The sequence below is a fragment of the Pongo abelii genome, chromosome 8 (assembly GCF_028885655.2).
Source record: "Pongo abelii isolate AG06213 chromosome 8, NHGRI_mPonAbe1-v2.0_pri, whole genome shotgun sequence".
Classification (NCBI taxonomy): domain Eukaryota; kingdom Metazoa; phylum Chordata; class Mammalia; order Primates; family Hominidae; genus Pongo; species Pongo abelii.
In genome coordinates, this window is record NC_071993.2 from 71,074,928 (window position 1) to 71,095,733 (window position 20,806).

A 20,806-nucleotide genomic window follows, 5' to 3' on the forward strand; every position below is an offset into this window, starting at 1 on the left:
TAAGATACAGAATCAACCTAAGTGCCCATCCAGGGATGAATGGATAAAGAAAATGTGGTATATATACACAATGGAATACTACTTAGCCACAAAATGTATGATATCCTGTCCTTTGCAGCAACATGGATAAGGCTGGAGGACATTATGTTTAATGAAATAGGCCAGGGACAGAAAGACAAGTACCACATGTTCTCACTCATATGTGGGAGCTAAAAAAGCTGATCCCATAGAAGTTGAACCCACAGAAGTAGAGAGGAGAATAATGCTTACCAGAGGCTGGGAAGGGTAGAGGAAAGAAGGGGATAGGGAAAAGTTAGTTAATGGTACAAAATTACAGTTAGATAGGAGGAATAAGCTCTAGTGTTCAATAGTTAACAATAATTTATTGGATATTTCAAAATAGCTAGAAGAAAGGATTTGGAATGTCCCCAATAAAAAAAAAAAATAATACATGTTTGAGGTAGATACGCCATTTACTCTGATTTGCTCATTACACATGTATATGTTGTATACATGCACAGACACCTTCAAAATATGTACAATTATTATGTATCAATAAAAAAAGAATAGACTTGAGTATTAAGTATCTAATTCTCAGCTCTCTTCCATAATGGAAACAACACCACCACCACCTTTCCTTTCAACATACTTAGGAGGATTTCTGAGTTTAGTTTAAGTATTTGATTAGTTATCACCAATTCTCCATTCCAAAAACTCAATAAACATAAAAAGCATGGGACTTTTCCCACAGTAGATAAAAAGCCAAGCAACACAGCTGAACAGGTTATCCTACAGCTGACCACTCTGCTCCTTTGTCCACTTATTCTATACCTTACTGTAGTATATTTTTCTGAATTTAATGGTTTACATGGCTCTCTTAACAGTTTGTGAGCTCCATGAGGGTGGAAGTCATGTCTTATATCTACCTTTCCATCTACAGCACTTGCTTAGAATATTGCCTAATACACAAGTGGCACACGTGTGTGTATGTGTAAAGGATGAGTACTTAAAGAAAACTGGCCTTAGAAGATGAGAAAAAAGAACTCTTTTGACAATCAAAACTTTATTACTATCTCATAAAAAGTTACTTGAAGAGAATTCTTACCTGGCGTGTCATTACAAAATATGCATACATTGCCATGGCACTTCCATAAGTGATGAAGTATGTTACTGGCTCCATGATGTCCCAGGAATATTCCCACCAGGTAAGCCGGGCCAAAATGCCAAACTGTGTGGCCATGTAGGCAAGGCCACCCCATAGCACCAAAGTGGTCCTCTTCTCAGCTTTTCTGCTAATCTCAATTCGTACCTATTGGGCACACATAATCATAAAGCATTTTGAGATAAAACCAATTTAAAAAGGCTTAAACTGTTCTATGTTCACTAAAGAAACAGGGCTCATAATCAAGACACAAGTCTCGATTCTAGTAAATATAGCTTGTCTTCCTAAATATTATCTGCAGTTTTCACTGAATAAAATATCTTAGGCCAGGTGCAGTGGCTCACATCTGTAATCTCAGCATTTTGGTAGGCCAAGGCGGGCAGCTTGCTTGAGCCCAGGAGTTCAAGACCAGCCTAGGCAACATGGTGAAATCCTATCTCTACAAAAAATACAAAAATTAGCAGGGCATGGTGGCACATCCCTGTAGTCCCAGCTATCGGGAGGCTGGGGTGGGTGAATTGCTTGAGCCCAGGAACTGGAGGATGCAGTGAGCAAAGATCACACCACTGCACTCCAGCCTGGGTAACAGAATGAAACCCCCTTGAAAAAAATATATATACATACAACTACTATTCAGGGCATTTGTATTTTATGTTTCACCCTAGAAGTGGGTGAAAATATGGGCATGAATAACTCAGTTTCAAGAGGTCTTCATCCAATCACAAGATTATCTTCTTTGAAACAGGGAAATGCACACCTACCTATATTCTTTCACTGTTGCATACACGATTTAATCTATTCTCAGTTTTAACTCCAGTGGTATACTAGGGGCAGAAAATGGACTCTGGATTTAAAGCAGCTCAATTCAGAGTGTTGATCTGCAAGTCACCATTAACTTCATTAAAGAGTTGTTCCAAAAATTAAATAAGAAAATATAGGTAAAGCCGAGCGCAGTGGCTCACGTCTGTAATCCCAGCACTTTGGGAGGCCGAGGCAGGTGGATCACGAGGTCAGGAGATCTCAACCATCCTGGCTAACATGGTGAAATCCTGTCTCTACTAAAAAAAAAATACAAAAAATTAGCCGGGCGTGGTGGCAGGCGCCTGTAGTCCCAGCCACTCAGGAAGCTGAGGCAGGAGAATGGCGTGAACCCGGGAGGCGGAGCCTGCAGTGAGCCAAGATCGTGCCACTGCACTCCAGCCTGGGCAACAGAGCAAGACTCCGTCTCAAAAAAAAGAAAAGAAAATATAGGTAAAATACTAGCACAATTCATGAAACACAGTAAATATTCTATCTATAAATGATGAAAATTATTTTTCAGGAATCAGAAAATGCAAAATACTAAGAATATTTGTTCCCTTCCTTACTCCTTATAATCTGATTTCTTAAAATTGAAATATCATAGAAAAAAATAAAGGTAACATATGCTCATTGTAAACATTCAGAAAAGTGTAAAGAAAAATCAGTCATAACCCGACTACTGTACTAGCATTTTGGAATGTATTCCTTCTGATTTCTTTCTCTGTGTATGTATATATATAAATGCATATAGGTATATATATAACACATTTAAAAATTGGATCATAGTATGCACACTATTTTATAATTTGGTTTCTATGGCAAATTAAATCTATATAGTCCCTTTAATAGTTGTATAATATTCTATATACAGTTGTCCCTAGGTATCTGTGGTGAATTGGTTCCAGGATACTCCCCAAACCAAGATATCAAAATACATAGATGTTAAAGTCCCTTATATAAAATGGGATAGTATCTCCATATAACCTATGCTCACCCTCCCATATGCTTTAAATCATCTCTAGATTACTTATAATACAATGTAAATGCTATATAGTCATTATATTGATTTTTAAAATTTGTATTTTTTTGTTGTTGTATTGTTATTTTGTTGTTGTTGTTTTTTTGTTTGTTTGTTTTTGAGACAGTCTCGCTCTGTTGTCCAGGCTGGAGTACAGTGGCGCAATTTGGGCTCACTGCAACCTCTGCCCCCCGGGTTCAAGTGATTCTCGTGCCTCAGCCTCCCAAGTAGCTGGGACTATAGGCACATGATACCACAATGCCCGGTTAATTTTTATATTTTTAGGAGAGATGGGGTTTTGCCATGTCGGCCAGGCTGGTCTCAAATTCCTCACCTCAGGTGATCTGCCTGCCTTGGCCTCCCAAAGTGTTGGGATTACAGGCGTGAGCCACCACGCCCAGTCTTGTTATGTTTTATTGTTTTTTTCCCTCCACAAATATCTTCTCTCTGAGGTTGGTTAAATCTGCGAATGTAGAACCTACAGATAACAGAGGGCCAACTGTAATATTCATTCTTTTTTTTTTTTTTTAGGGTTTTTTTTTTTTATTATACTTTAAGTTTTAGGGTACATGTGCACAATGTGCAGGTAAGTTACATATGTATACATGTGCCATGCCGGTGCGCTGCACCCAACAACTCGTCATCTAGCATTAGGTATATCTCCCAATGCTATAACTCCCCGCCTCTCCCAACCCCACAACAGTCCCCAGAGTGTGATATTCCCCTTCCTGTGTCCATGTGTTCTCATTTTTCAATTCCCATCTATGAGTGAGAATATGCGGTGTTTGGTTTTTTGTTCTTGCGATAGTTTACTGAGAATGATGATTTCCAATTTCATCCATGTCCCTACAAAGGACATGAATTCATTATTTTTTATGGCTGCATAGTATTCCATGGTGTATACATGCCACATTTTCTTAATCCAGTCTATCATTGTTGGACATTTGGGTTGGTTCCAAGTCTTTGCTATTGTGAATAACGCCGCAATAAACATACGTGTACATGTGTCTTTATAGCAGCATGATTTATAGTCCTTTGGGTATATACCCAGTAATGGGCTGGCTGGGTCAAATGGTATTTCTAGTTCTAGATCCCTGAGGAATCGCCACACTGACTTCCACAATGGTTGAACTAGTTTACAGTCCCACCAACAGTGTAAAAGTGTTCCTATTTCTCCACATCCTCTCCAGCACCTGTTGTTTCCTGACTGTTTAATGACTGCCATTCTAACTGGTGTGAGATGGTATCTCATTGTGGGTTTGATTTGCATTTCTCTGATGGCCAGTGATGGTGAGCATTTTTTCATGTGTTTTTTGGCTGCATAAATGTCTTCTTTTGAGAAGTGTCTGTTCATGTCCTTCGCCCACTTTTTGATGGGGTTGTTTGTTTTTTTCTTGTAAATTTGTTTGAGTTCATTGTAGATTCTGGATATTAGCCCTTTGTCAGATGAGTAGGTTGCGAAAATTTTCTCCCATTTTGTAGGTTGCCTGTTCACTCTGATGGTAGTTTCTTTTGCTGTGCAGAAGCTCTTGAGTTTAATTAGATCCCATTTGTCAATTTTGGCTTTGGTTGCCATTGCTTTTGGTGTTTTAGACATGAAGTCCTCACCCATGCCTATGTCCTGAATGGTAATGCCTAGGTTTTCTTCTAGGGTTTTTATGGTTTTAGGTCTAACGTTTAAGTCTTTAATCCATCTTGAATTGATTTTTGTATAAGGTGTAAGGAAGGGATCCAGTTTCAGCTTTCTACATATGGCTAGCCAGTTTTCCCAGCACCATTTATTAAATAGGGAATCCTTTCCCCATTGCTTGTTTTTCTCAGGTTTGTCAAAGATCAGAGAGTTGTAGATATGCAGCGTTATTTCTGAGGGCTCTGTTCCGTTCATTGATCTATATCTCTGTTTTGGTAGCAGTACCATGCTGTTTTGGTTACTGTAGCCTTGTAGTATAGTTTGAAGTCAGGTAGCGTGATGCCTCCAGCTTTGTTCTTTTGGCTTAGGATTGACTTGGCTATGCGGGCTCTTTTTTGGTTCCATATGAACTTGAAAGTAGTTTTTTCCAATTCTGTGAAGAAAGTCATTGGTAGCTTGATGGGGATGGCATTGAATCTGTAAATTGCCTTGGGCAGTATGGCCATTTTCACGATATTGATTCTTCCTACCCATGAGCATGGAATATTCTTCCATTTGTTTGTATCCTCTTTTATTTCATTGAGCAGTGGTTTGTAGTTCTCTTGAAGAGGTCCTTCACATCCCTTGTAAGTTGGATTCCTAGGTATTTTATTCTCTTTAATATTCATTCTTAACTTGGCTAAAATCATTATCCACTATACTCAAGAGCCTTTCCTGATCAGCAGTTATTCTGATCTTAATTTTAAAGGTGGTAAATCTGGTTAAGGGCAGTGCATCTAGAACTGAAAGCTCTAAGTCCATCATCAAGGCTCCAAATGATTCCTTTTTAAGCCCGTTTTTAGCTTTGACTTAAACTTTTTTATGGTTCAGTCCCATAAACTAAAGAACTAACTTGATTGATATGACTCAACTGCATAAAACTTACAAGAAAAAACAGAAACATATATGCTCTGGAAAAAATACAGGTAAGGTGAAAAACCTGAGATTTGAAGTTTTACCTTTTCCAGGGGAGCCAGCTGCTCTTTGAGATCCTCTAGTCTTTCAATAAGCTCCCTTTCCTTGTTTAACTGGTGCTGCTCAATGCACAGTGTGGTGTATAGCTGCTGGACCAATGTCTTTACATCATTCAGCGTTGCTGCATTTTCGTGACTTAACAGGTCTGAAACAAAGGAATTACATTTTTTTAAAAATGTATGCCTTAAATGATTGCTATTCCTGGGACTATCAGATGAGGCAGATTCATCCATCATAGGTATCTCACCTTCAGTGTTAAACTGAAGGAAAGTAATAGTTACGTTTTTTTTTTTTTTTTTTTTGAGACAAAGTCTTACTCTATCACCCAGGCTGGAGTGCGGTGGTATGATCTTGGCTCACTGCAGCCCCTACCTCCAGGGCTCAAGTAATCCTCTGACGTTAACTTCCTGAGTAGCTGAGACTACAGGTGTGCACTGGCCACAAGCCTAGCTAATTTTTGTACAGACAGCTAATTTTTGTATTTTTTGTACAGACAAGTTTTCACCGTGTTGCCCAGGCTGGTCTCAAACTCCCAGGCTCAAGTGATCTGCCTGCCTTGGCCTCCCAAAGTGCTGGTATTACAGGCGTTAGCCACCATGCCCAGCCAATAGTTTTTGTTAAAACAAAAAAGTTGTCCACAAATGTAAAAAGTAAATTCATATTTGCGCAACTCAAAAAATTTGAAACAAATATCTACCGTTATATTCTTGGAAGTCTAAATGCTACAAATGAGGACATGATTAACATTAAGAAAAATAATACAAATAATAATGATCTTCATTAGATAAAGACAAAATTAAAGCAAATGTTAAAAACTAGTAGAGAGGTTTAGAATCAATCTGATTATTATGCTTATTAAAATGGTGACTATAATTTATCTGTAGTCCTGCCATTTTAATTCATTTTTTTCCCCTTAGTAAGTGCTAAGGGAAAAATGTACAGTATTTCAAATTTGCAAATATAAAGGCATAAATAAAAATGCCATCATCCTAATAATCTTTTTTTTTTTTTTTTTTTTTTTTTTGAGACAAAGTCTTGCTCTGTTACCCAGGCTGGAGTGCAGTGGCACAATCTCGGCTCACTGCAAGCTCCACCTCCTGGGTTCACGCCATTCTCCTGCCTCAGCCTCCCAAGTAGCTGGGACTACAGGCGCCCGCCACCATGCCCGGCTAATTTGTTTGTATTTTTTAGTAGAGACGGGGTTTCATCGTGTTAGCCAGGATGGTCTTGATCTCCTGACCTCGTGATCCACCTGCCTCGACCTCCTAAAATTCTGGGATTACAGGCGTGAGCCACTGCACCCGGCCCATTCTAATAATCTTAACCCTCATTCTTCTTCTCCCTAGTATACCAACTTTTATTCATTCCTGTTGATGAAAGACAGAGAATAGCTGTATGGGCCTCAGTATCATGGTCTAAAGGGTATGAAGTTATGAGAACGACTGAAAGGGTGAAAGATTAAATTCTTTCATTCAATATCCTCTATTGTGAGTAGAATGTATTTCTAGAAATCTAAAAATTATGTTTTCAGAATCAAATAAAAACTCTGCTGATTAAAGCTGTCAATTTTTTTTAAGCACAATTTTTTTTAGATTATTAACTTTAAATGTTAAGTACTGCATAGGGGTAGCACTCTTCTAAAACAAAACAAGCCACAGTCAGAATTAACCATATATTTCAAACATTCTTTAAGGATGTCCTTTAGTACAGTTATTATAGAAGTTTAATCAATGAAAAAATTCAGATGAGGTAGCAAATTGGATTAGAGAAGAGCTGATATAGTAAAATGGGATACAACACCTAGCTGGGTATCTTGTACGCCTCAGTAAATGTGTGCTGAATTAATGGGAACATAAAAGCAAGAGCACTTTGAGTTCCAAAAGTCATCTATGTCAACAGTGTCTTCTTTGTACCAAAGCTGCTACTCACATTTGCATATAGCTTTAAACTGTCCAAAGTTACCAGAAGAAGAAACTGCACTCTAGGAGGCTGAAGTAACTTGTTCAGAACGTCACAGTAAGGGGTAGAGTCCAGGTCTCCTGATTTCTAGGCCTGGAGCTACATTACAGTGCTTCCACTATACCCATATTAAATCTCTCCTGCAAGCTCAGTCCCCTTTCATGAACTATTTTATTAGATAAAGCAAATTTGTTCCATCTTCCCCATGTATATATAAAACCCTAGTACTGGCCAGGCGCGGCCTGTAATCCCAGCACTTTGGGAGGGAAAGGTGGACGAATCACGAGGTCAGGAGTTCGAGACCAGCCCGGCCAACATGATGAAACCCTATCTCTACTAAAAATACAAAAATTAGCCAGGCATGGTGGCGCATGCCTGTAATCCCAGACTGGGGAGGCTGAGGCTGGAGACTCGCTTGAACCCAGAGGCGGAGGTTGCAGTAAGCCGAGATTGTGCCACTGTACTCCAGCCTCAAAACAAAAACAAAAAACAAACAAAAAAACACACAAAAAAACCTAGTATTATTCCTCTTAAACATCCTGAAGCTAGTGCCTTCTATTTCTTTCCTCCATTTAGCCCTTTCGCTAAAGCGTTGCAACACAGGGCAGAGGAATGGAACATGCTTATTTAATGAATGGCATCCCTCTTAAATACAGAATTTCAAACCACTCTCTTACTGCAGTCAGCTGAAAAAGAGTGGTGGTACCTTGGACGCCAGCAATACCTTCCTCAACCAGGGACAGAAAGACACAAGGTAGAAACAAAATTTGAGCCTATTTTGCATTTTATCAAAAGAAGAAAAAAAGATTTTCTTTACTATGTTTAAAAACCAGGGGAAGCCGGACGTGGTGACTCACACCTGTAATCCCAGCACTTTGGGAGGCCAAGGAGGGTGGATCACGAGGTCAGGAGATCGAGACCATTCTGGCTAACACGGTGAAACCCCGTCTCTACTAAAAATACAAAAAAATTAGCCGGGCATGGTGGCAGGCGCCTGTAGTCCCAGCTACTCGGGAGGCTGAGACAGGAGAATGGCGTGAACCCAGGAGGCAGAGCTTGCAGTGAGCCAACATTGCACCACTGCACTCCAGCTTGGGCAACAGAGCGAGACTCCATCTCAAAAAAAAAAAAAAAACAAAAAAAAAAAACACACACACAGCCTGGGCAACGTAGGGAAACCTCATCTCTACAAAAAATAAAAAATTTGCCAGGCGTGTGGCATGTGCCTATAGTCCTAGCTACTTGGGATGCTGAGGTGGGAGGATCTGCTTGAGCCTAGGAGGTCAAGGCTCCAATGAGCTGTGATCCCACCACTGCACTCCAGCCTGGGTGACAGAGTGAGACCCTGTCTCAAAAAAATAATTAAATTGAAATTCAAGGAAAACAAAGTGTTTATGGATTTAAAATCATATTGAGGTTCTGTGAGAGATGGTATCTGATGGCATAATCTCTCACTAGCAAATAGCAGAACTAAGACAGCTATGATGTGTGCATCTAAACATTAAAAAGGTCTTTTGAAATTCTACACCAATGCTGCTATTGAGTTACTAAAGTTCACACTTCAATTTATGATTATTTCCATGAATTACAGATTTTTGACCCTTGCAAGCTTTATACCCTAATTTACTTCTAGAGAAGCAAGGTAGATGTTCCAGACTTTCTGGATACAGATAAAGCAACGGGTTGTTTTAGGCTGCCAAATCACCAGGGAATCAAATACAATCCCCTGTTTTTTCAATTTCTACCTTTTCTTATTTAATTTGAGAAAAGCTTTATTTAAAAAACTAAACATTCATTTCTGTTTAAAAAATACAGTTATTACAGAAATGGTTGGTATTTATTAATTGATTAAAATACCTTTAGTTTTTGACAACATAATACATGGAAACTCACATCTTAACTTTCCTGATGATTATACTTTATATAGGAATATATTAGTGAACTTTCAGAATGTTACCAATAGAAAATCTAAACAGATGAACTCTCTAAGTAATTTACACAAAAACACACCTCTGTAAAATAGGACCTGTACTTCTGTTACTTTAAAGAGAACGTCTAGACTGAGAATCAGGGAATAAAGAAGAAAAACACATTAGCATAGCTGATAAATGGCTAACTGTCCCTGATCTACATGTTTAATTATTCCAACTTCAAAAAATCTGATTTGATAATGTCTTACTACAGTTGACCCTTGAACAATGTGGTGGGGGGGTTGGGGCACCACCCCCCTACAACTTTTGAAACCTCAAAAACTTAACTACTAATAGCCTACCTGGACTAGAAGCCTTACCAATAACATAATTAACGAATGTTTTGTATATGTATTATATACTGTATTCTTACAGTAAAGTAAGCTAGAGAAAATAAAACATTAAAATCATAAAGAAAGGAAAATAAATTTATAGTGCTGTACTGTATTTATCTACATTGTAAGTTTACATTGTCTGTTTACAAGATAAATCATCTGTCTAAAATGATGGGCAACCGTAGCTGCAGACCTCAGTCTATGGTACATATCAAGCAATCCAACTTTTTCTTGCCATGTCATATCACTTTTCTCTGCTTCTTGGGAGCACTTCCAGCATCACTGGTAGCACTTTGTATGGGTCCCATGGTGTTATTCAAGGTGGACTAAACACAAAAAAATTTCGAGAACTGCAAGAGATCAATTTTTATTGCAATAGACAATTTACTGGAAAGAAGAACTACCCATGAGGAGATAATTAGCACCACACAGCATTTTAAAACTGTGTGGTATGTGATATTAAAAACACTTGAGTTTACCGCAATAGCAACAAGAGGCGGCTATGACTAGAGTAGTACACACTATGTACTAGAGTCAATTTTATGCAGATATTATTTAATACTGCATCTTTACATTTGTTTACACTTCTCTCAACTGCAAATGGCATCATGCATGGTCTGTGTGTACATAAGTTTTGATAATTTTTAACTTTTTATAATAGATATGTATATATTTTATGGTAGTAAACGATAGAAAATAGGAAGGGCATGGTGGTTCATGCCTGTAATCCCAGCACTTTGGGAGGCCGAGGTGGGTGGATCACCTAAGGTCAGGAGTTCAAGACCTGCCTGGCCAACATGGTGAAACCCCATCTCTACCAAAAATACAAAAATTAGCCAGGCATGGTGGCACGTGCCTGTAATCTCAGTTACAGGGAGGCTGAAGGAGGAGAATAATTTGAACCCGGGAGGCAGAGGTTGCAGTGAGCTGAGATTGAACCACTGCACTCCAGCCTGGGGGACAGAGAGAGACTCCGTCTCAAAAATAACATAACATAACATAACATAACATAACATAACATAACATAACATAACATAACATATATAACATAACATAACATATAACATAACATAACATAACATAAGAGACTTGTATCTACATATATTTCATGCATTCATGACATACTTAACTTTTCTTAATTTTTTGGATATTTCTAGGTTATGTGGTTTGTCTGCAAGTTTTTTCAAACCTGCTTTGTTCAACAGTCAACTGTATTTAAAGAATATCTTTCCGTTCTTACTATTTAAGGATACTTTTCTATACTTTCTCCCAGCTAGCTCCCTCTCATTTAGCTTAAAGAAAGTGAATATGGCCTCTGCACAATCAAAATGCTACCCAGCGAACACATTTAATTCACTCAATATAGAAGGAATCAATGGGGAATACAAAATCACAGTGCCTTCCCTCACAGCATCAAAGAAAAGGACGAAGCAAAATTCAGAGAAGAGATTAATCATTTTTGGTTGGTCAGGGGTCAGAGACGGAAAGAGTATGATCATTAAAGGCTTACTGGAAGAGTCAATATTGACAATTTTGACTTGAGAAAACAGGGGTTAGGAAGAAAGGCATCTTAGGCAGAGGAAAATGAGCAAACAGTGAGATGGAAAAGAACGGCGCATAGTTCAGGAAACCATGAAGGAATACACAGTGGAGAAAAAGTAGGCAACATGCAGGAGGGAAAGAAAACATTTTAAAAGGTAGATGTGGACCAGATTATAGAGGAATTCAATAACAGGGTTTCACTCAGAACTTTTCTATGTTAGACCCAATTCTTTCTTTATCTTTTTCTTTTTTTTTAAAAGATGTGTTGCCCAGGCTGGTTGCCACTGTGTTGCCAGGCTGGTCCCAAATTCCTGGTCTTAAGCAATCCTCCTGCCTCGGCTTCCTAAAGTGCTGGGATTACAGGTGTGAGCCACCTTACCAGGCCTAAACCAAATTCTTAAAAGCAGGATTGAAAAGAAGGAATGTCCTACAGCAGCGGTCCCCCACCCCTGGGGTACGAACCAGTACTGGTCAGTGGCCTGTTAGGAACCAGGCTGCACAGGAGCCTGTGCAGTGAGCTCCACTGCACAGTGGAGGTCACTGTGAGTGAGCATTACTGCCTGAGCTCCACCTCCTATCAGATCAGCAGCAGCATTAGATCTCATAGAGCACAAACCCTATTGTAAATTGTGCATGTGAGGGATCTAGGTTGTGCGCTTCTTATGAGAATCTAACTGATGCCTGAGGATCTGAGGTGAAACAGTTTCATTCCAAAACCACTGCCTCTGCCCCCGCCCCCACTGTCAGTGGAAAAATTATCTTTAACAAAACTGGTCCCTGGTGCCAAAAAGGTTGGGAACTGCTGTCCTATGGGGCTGGTGGAAGGAGTGGTGGAAGGGGCATTAACAACAGCAGTGAGTTACAATGAATGTCAAGGGTAAATAGAGAAACAGGACCAAAAAAGACACAACTTGGCCGGGCGCGGTGGCTCACGCCTGTAATCCCAGCACTTTGGGAGGCCAAGGCGGGAGGATCACAAGGTCAGGAGATCGAGACCATCCTGGCTAACATGGTGAAACCCCGTCTCTACTAAAAATACAAAAAATTAGCTGGGCGTGGTGGCGGGCGCCTGTAGTCCCAGCTACTCGGGAGGTTGAGGCAGAAGAATGGCGTGAATCCAGGAGGCGGAGCTTGCAGTGAGCCGAGATTGTGCCACTGCACTCCAGCCTGGGCAACACAGCAAGACTCAGTCTCAAAAAAGAAAGACACAACTTAAAACGCTATTTTAGACTTAGCATTGTACTGTGCAGAGCCATAGTAGAGGCCAGGATGAAAAGAAATATTAGTAACACTGACTCTGTCTTTATTTAAAATTTTGTTCATCATGCATTTTTTGCATTAACTCTGGTTTTTTAAAATAGTACATAAAAATACTATTTATCTTGCTGGGTGCGGTGACTCATGGCTATAATCTCAGCACTTTGGGAGGCTGAGGCAGGTGGATAACTTGAGGTCAGGAGTTCAAGACCATTCTGGCCAACATGGCAAAACCCCATCTCTACTAAAAAAAAAAAAAAAAAAAAAAAAAAAAAAAAAAAATTTAGCCTGGCGGCCGGGCATAGTGGTTCATGCCTGTAATCACAGCACTTTGTGAGGCCAAGGCAGATGGATCACCTGAGGTCAAGAGTTTGAGACCGGCCTGACCAATATGGTGAAACCCGTATCTGGCTTGAACCTGGGAAGTGGAGGCTACAGTAAGCCAGTGTCATGCCACTGTGCTCCAGCCTGGGCGACAGAGTGAGACTCTTAAAAAAAAAACCCAAACAAAAAAAAACAACAATTCTTTATCTTGATTACTGAGTTTTTTGGTGCCCTCTTACAATTTGTATCTGAGGAGAGCACCTTTCCTTTTCCCATAAAAGCATATACAGGCTGGGAACAGTGGTTCATGCCTGTAATCGCAACACTCTGGGAGGACAGAGAGGGAGGAGTGCTTGAGCCCAGAAGTTCAAGACCAGCCTGGGCAACATAGTAAGACTTCATCTCTACAAAAAGAAAAAAAATTATCCAGGCATGGTGGCACATGCCTGTAGTCCAAGCTACTCCAGCTGCTTGAGAGGATGAGGCGGGAGGATAACTTGAGGTCGAGGCTGCAGTGAGCTGTGATTATGTCACTGCACTCCATCCTGGGTGACAGGGTAAGACCTTGTCTCAAAAAAACAAAAAACAACAACAAAAAAAAACCATGCACCATGTCAGAAGTTCCTAAGAACTATTATTATTGTACAATAATTGACTTTCAGATTGCTGACCTTGAGCCATAAAAAAAGCTCAATACTTATTACAATGCTTAAGAGAACAGAGAAGCCTATAGCTTATTTTAAAAAGATATCCCCTGTAATGTTATTAAAGTAGTATGACTTTTGGCCTTTATGAAGGGAAGGGGCTTCAGTTATGTAGGACATTCATTTACGTGAAACAGAGTGACAATGTCAGATAATAAAGCATTCTGGAATCTAGGCAGAATTGAAGTGATTTTTGTCGATGTACTAGCCAAGTGCCAAGTACTCAATGAGCTCTTCAACTGAAATAGTGTCTATCTGTATGTAAAACTTGCAGTGTTCTTTGAATACTGTCTGTTTCTCAAAGTTACCCAAGGAAAAAAAATAAAGTTATTTCCAAAAGCCCTTCCCACATTTCTGTGACCTTACCAAGGTCACTATTTTACCTCTTTTTGGTGGTCGTACGTGGTATGTTAAGTCATTAATGACCAGCTTAAAGTCATCAAGGAGGAGGAGGTCTATTCCTGTTGAAGCAGCAACGCGAACACCATCTGTGAAAATTTCAAATGAAACTTGTCATACATCCACAATTATTCAAGAATAATCAGGAAAATTCAATCTTCAAAATCGTTTTCAAAAATTACCTCTTCCTTTTAAAATTTCAGTTAACTTTTTGCCTCATTTCCTATGCAAACAAAGTTTAGGTTGAAGCTCTGTTTTTAGGACTCAAGTTTGTGAAGATTTAACAACAGCTTTTCCTGTGAACTATATGAGCAAGTGAAATAATTAATGGTCATAGTTCTATAGGTGTACATTGGAAATCTAGGGTCACTGGGAGAGCTGTATGGACTTAACATTGTCTATAATGGAAGCCGGTTGAGTAAAAAAAAAAAATTTTCTGACATATGGTACTTTTCAGTATAGTCACTGATTAGTTGCCAATAATTCAGTAGAGACAGATGCTGGGGTTAGCAAAGTATTATACATCCACCAGCTGGTCTACTAATTATATTGCCAGATGAGTAGAAATGTGGTAATTGTTAACTGGTGAATCCAGGTGAAGGGTAAATGGGCATTTATTGTACTAACCTTTCAAGTTTTCTGTAGGTGTGAAAAATTTTAAAGTAAAAATGGGGAAAACACAATGGGAAAAAAACTTAAAAATGGGAAAAAAACTTAAAAAGATTAAAAAATAAATAAATGAAATACATAAAATGGTAATTTTTAGTGCCTTAGTTTATATTATTTTCAAATCATATACTTCTTTATTTTGGCAAACTTTTCTTTCCAGAGATGAGGGTTTAACTACTGGAAGTATTTATTCTGCACCTAAAGTAATGATAAAAAGTCTCAATAATATAAAATGTGATTGATTGTTCACCCTTGCTCATGGCATTATATGTGAGCTGCTTTTGAATGAGATTCCCTGTGCATACACATTTGCTAAAACCAATCAATTATACTCCGAGTACCACTGGGAGAGAAATCACTTTCTCTCCTGGTAAGTGCTAAGCAAAAGAAAAAAGTTTTCTGAAGTTAACAGTATAGGGTTCTTTTGTAGCTATGTGTGTGGTGTATGTATATGTCTAGAAATGGTGTGGGGTGAAATGAGGGGTAGATGGTAATTAATAATGATGGTGACTATACCTGGTGAATAGATAGCAACTCTGTCAATTCCCCGATCCTCTTCTTGCAGTTGTCGTAAAAATACACCAACAGAGTCAGAGATAGGCTTGAGTGTGAACTGACAGCGTTCACGCCGGGATGGTAGCCTCACAGATATCACAGGTAACCCATTTTGATAAACCACTGTAACATCTGAATGAAAAAGACCCACAAACATATGATAATTGGATTTCAATGTAAGTTAAAGTCACATTATTACTATTCTTGCATGGGGGTCTATTATTAGTGTGATTTAAAATGTTTTCAAAGAAGGTTTAAGAACATGCCCTTTAGCTTTAGTTGAAGGTTATTCTGGGAACTGGCTTATAAAAGATCAAATGGATCACATAGCTCATTTTACAGATATGAAAAAACAGGCAAGGAACTGTCTTCTGAGTGGGTCAAGGAGAGGCTTTCCCAAGGATATCAGGTGAAGTTCTTGATATTGGTGAATACAAGCCCTGGTTCCATTTAGCAAGATTTTATTAAGCAGTCAGAGATTGCTGGGCCAGACTTCATAGCCTGTAGGATGTGCCTCTCGGGATCCAGAGCTTTCAAGAAGTACACTAATAAGTGAGACTCTTACTCCAAAACAGTCAAGTCATGTATATATAGTACAGTATTATATCCAAGCTGATAAGTGAGAAATAAAAGTGAAATCCTAAGCCCCTCAACTGACTGAATGGACTCCCTCTTGGCCAAAGGGACCCAGGGTAAACCTTTAAAGCTAAGTTCTCAGCCATGACAGGATGGGAGGTCAGACACAATTCATTATATCCCTTCCTTGCTAGCCACCATTAGGCATTCTTTCCTAAGGGCTTAAGACAAACTAGCCCTTTCAAAAGATTCCACCACTGATATCAACCAATTAACTGACCAACACTGCCCCTCTTTTTTGCCTGACAAGAGGCCACCGACCGTGGAGTGGTTCTGGCCAGTCTACGGAGAATGAGCAGTGAGGGTTTTCACACCCTCTGCTTCATCTTTTGATGCCAGAGAGCTGAAAACTCCACCCTCAGATCATGCTGACGTAGCCATTTTTTGTACACGGGACCCATGAAGGGGCATGAAGCTCAATTGTGCATACACACGTTTCTCCTTTCATAAATATGCATGGCCTCTCCTATAGCATACTGAGTATGTATATTTGGCCACCCTGCTCAGCATGCATCCTGTTCTTTTTGCCTCTTCCTCAAAGTGTCTGTTTTTGGCTTCTGAATGCAGGCTACACTTCCCAGCCTGTCAGAATGGCCGCCCTGCAGCCTGTAACCTTTATGAGAACTATAGGTCTCCTTTCCAAATTTATGAACCTCGCCATTCTTCAGTTGTCATAAGTTAGCATTCTATCAAAAACAATTCATGTTCTCTTGAACGTCTTCATGAGCTTGGCTAGACAGAACCAAAACTCAGATGTTTAAGATTTTATAACAAAATGTTATGAAGGGAAAATTTATTATGAACTATTAAATTGAAGGGATCTTCTACAAAAGTATAGCATAGAATGCCTATTTCCTTATTTTTTCCCTCAGTATTCTTGATTTGTAGGGTCCCAGTAGAACAACTATCAAAATAACCCTCTTTCAGAATAATTTTCAAATACATTTTATTAAAAATGCATTTTTAAAATAAAAAATTTTTACATAAGCAACTAAGCATTTAAAGATGATGTTAGCCCTGAGGAAAGAAAACAGGCTTTGGAGTCAAATATGGGACTGAATCTTGGCTCTGTAATTTTGGGCATATTATATAACTTCTCTGAGCCTCACTTTTTTCATATATAAAATGGGCTTTGGCCAGGCATGGTGGCTCATGCCTGTAATCCCAGCACTTTGGGAGGCCAAGGTGGGCAGATCATGAGGTCAAGAGATTGAGACCATCTTGGCCAATGTGGTGAAATCCTGTCTCTACTAAAAATAAAAAAATTAGCTGGGTGTGGTGGTGCACGCTTGTAGTCCCAGCTACTCGGGAGGCTGAGGCAGGAGAATAACTTCAACCCAGGAGGTGGAGGCTGCAGTGAGCCAAGATCACGACACTGCACTCCAGCCTGGCAACAGAGTGAGACTCTGTCTGAAAAAAAAAAAGGGGGGGTTTAATCCCTAACTCACAGAGCTGTTGTGAGAAATCAGTGAAATACATAAATAATTTAAAACACTTAGCATATTACACGATACATAAATGATAATGTTTCCTTACTAGCTTCTTTGAAGAATCAAAAGTTGACCAGATGTGGCAACATGTGTCTGTAGTCCCAGCTACTCAGGAGGCTGAGGCAGGAGGACTGCTTGAGCCCAGGAGTTTGAATCTACAGTGAGCTATGATTGTGCCACTGCACTCCAGCCTGAGCAACCGAGTGGGACCCCATGTCTAAACACTTTTTTTTTTTTTTTTTTGAGACATCTTGCTCTATTACCCAGGAGTGCAGCGGCATGATTACACTTCACTGCAGACTCGAGCTCCCAAGCTCAAGCGATTCTCCTGCCTCAGCCTCCCAAGTTGCTGGGACTACAGGCGTGCACCACCATGCCAGGCTATTTTTTCTTTTTTTTTTTGTAGAGACAGGGTTTCACCATGTTGCCCAGGCTGGTCTTGAACTCCTGAGCTTGAGCAGCGACCCGCCTTGGCCACCCAAAGTGCTGGGACTAAAGGCACGAGCCACTATGCCTGGCTTCTAAAAACAATTATTAAAAATAAAATAAGAGTCAAAAATTACATTCTATTATGCTTCTAAGGATTTATATCCCTACTAATTAAAGAGTTTATAGCGAATGTGTGTTAAGATTAATGTTTTGGAAATCCAAAATGCATCAGGCTTTCCATAGTTGTAGTTGTAGACATTTACATCTTATTTCCTTGTCTATTCTAGTAATTTATAAGGCCTACATTACATACAAAATCTTCACATTAAAATCTTTCATGATTTGAATTTTCAAGAAATAACCCTAATTGAGACATAGTTTATAAATAACAAAATACATTCTTACTTAAAATGGAAATCTGATGAGTTTTTACATAAGAATCAAAATAAAGAACATTTCTATGATTCCCCCAAATTCTCTGATCCCCATCCCAGTTAATCCCTGGGTAACCATTGATCTGATTTTTGTCACCACAGATTATATTAGGTTTTTATAGATTTTTTATATAAATAAAATCACGCTATGGACCCTTTTATATTTGGCTTCTTTCTCTTGGCATGATTATGAGATTCACCTATGTTGTTATTAGTAGTTCATTAATTAACTAGTTCATTAGTAGTCATTCATTTGTATTGCTGAGAAGGGTGTCATTGCATAGACACACCACAACTTGTTTATCCTGTTGATGAACATCTGGGTTGTTTCCAGGTTTTGGCTATTATGAATAAAGCTTTTATGATTATTTGCATACAAGTCTTTGTGTGACATGTTTTCATAGTATATCTTTCCCTATCCTTTTACCTTATCCATGTTTTATTTAAAGTGAGTTTCCTGTAGAAAGCTTATAGTTGGGTCTTGCTATTTTATCCAATCTAACTATCTCTGCCTTTTAATTAAAGTATGTATATTATTTGCATTTAATGTAATTTAAGTATGGCTGAGTATAAGTCTACCATCTTACTACTTATTTTCTATTTGACCCTACTGTTCTTTCTTCTACTTTTCCTCTATTCTTGCCATTTTTTAGATTTACTATCTTTTAATCTCTTTAAAAAGGATTTTTTCATTTAATCACTATTTATTATAATTTAATCTTTTTTTTTTCACTTTTATTTTTTAGAGACAGGGTCCTAATCTGTCTTCCAGCCTGCAGTACAGTGGTGTGATCACAGCTCACTGCAGCCTTGATTTCCTGGGCTCAAGTGATCCTCCTACCTCAGCTTCCTGAGTGGCTAGGACTATAGGCATATGTAACTATGCCTGGATAATTTTTTTTTCGGTGGGGGTAGAGACAGGGTCTCACTATGTTGCCCAGGCTGACCTTGAACTCCTGGACTCAAGCAATTCTCACACCTCAGCATCCCAAAGTGCTGGGATTACAGGATTGAGCCACAATGCCCAGGCTAATCTCTGCTATTGACTTATTAAATATACCTTATTTTATTTATTTATTTATTTATTTTTTGAGATAGGGTCTTGCTCTGTTGCCCAGGCTGGAGTGCAGTAGTGTGATCTTGGCTCACTGCAACCTCCACCTCCTGAGTTCAAGCCATTCTCCTGCCTCTACTTCCTGGGTAGCTGGGACTACAGGTACCCATCACCACAACCATACTAATTTTTCTTCAGTAGAGACAGGGTTTCACTATGTTGGCCAGGCTGGTCTCAAACTCCTGACCTCAAATGATCCGCCCGCCTTGGCCTCCCAAAGTGCTGGGATTACAGGCATGAGCCACCACGGCTGGCCCTTATTTTATTTTTTTAAGCATTACTCTAGAGCAAGTATTGCTAAACTTTTTTCTGTAAAGGCTGAGGTATTAAATATTTTAGACTCTGTGGGTCATAAGATCTCTGTTACAACTATAAACTCTGTTACTGTGGTGCAAAAGCAGCCACAGGCAATACGTAAACAAATAGGCACGGCTGTGTTCCAACAAACTTTATTTATAATAAGCAATAGGCTGGCTTTGGCCTGTAGGTCAGGGGGTCGCCAACCCCCAGGCCACAGACTGGTACCATCGGAAAAGTGTCTTACACGAAACTGGTCCCTGGTGCCAAAAAGGTTGAGGAGCACTGCCGAAGGTCACAGTTTGCTGAATTCTGCTCTATGTTATACATCTTTACCATATCACAGTCAGTCTTCAAATAATATAATATCACTTTAGGTATAGTTTAGAGGACCTTACAACAAATACTTCCATTTCCCCTTCTTTGCATTCTTCGTGGTATTATTCTCACACATTTTTTACATATATTATAAACTGCACATTATTTTTGTGTGGTTTACCTTTTGATTATCTTTTAAAGAAATTTTGTTTTGCATAGTATATGATAGGAGTTTGCGTATATTCTTATCTTTGTTCCTCTATGTCTTTTTTCCTCTGTCTGCCTTTTTAAAACTTTTACTTTTTAATAAAGACAGGGTCTCATTCCGTTGCCCAGGCTGGAGTTCAGTGGCACCATCATGGCTCACTCAGTCTCAAACTACCGGGCTCACTGGATACTCCCGCCTCAGCCTCCAAAGTAGCTAGGACTACAGGTATGTGCCACCATGCCCAGCTAATTTATTTTATTTTTGAGACAGAGTCTCGCTCTGTCACCCAGGCTGGAGTGCAGTGGTGTGATCTTGGCTCACTGTAGCCTTCACCACCTTCAAGCGATTCTCCTGCCTCAGCCTCCCCAATAGCTGGGATTACAGGTACACACCACCACACTCAGCAAATTTTTGTATTTTTAGTAGAGATAGGGTTTCACCACGTTGGCCAGGCTGGTCTCGAACTCCTGACCTCAGGGGATCCATCTGCCTCAGCCTCCCAAATTGCTGGGCCAGCTAATTTTTTTAATTTTAATTTTTA

At 39.3% G+C, this 20,806-nt stretch overlaps 1 protein-coding gene across 2 annotated transcripts in view; it reads right to left on the reverse strand.

Annotated features, from left to right (window-relative positions):
* The window catches only part of MCU (mitochondrial calcium uniporter), a 203,669-nt gene that overhangs the window by 14,899 nt on the left and 167,964 nt on the right, over positions 1-20,806 (reverse strand). For both annotated transcript variants that reach the window (XM_002820831.5, XM_063727607.1), the window contains exons 3-6: positions 15,301-15,471; positions 14,100-14,204; positions 5,610-5,770; positions 1,106-1,309 (exon numbers count right to left, since the gene is read on the reverse strand). In XM_002820831.5, coding sequence (XP_002820877.1) covers positions 1,106-1,309; positions 5,610-5,770; positions 14,100-14,204; positions 15,301-15,471 — 641 coding nt within the window. The remainder of the gene's footprint in view (positions 1-1,105; positions 1,310-5,609; positions 5,771-14,099; positions 14,205-15,300; positions 15,472-20,806) is intronic.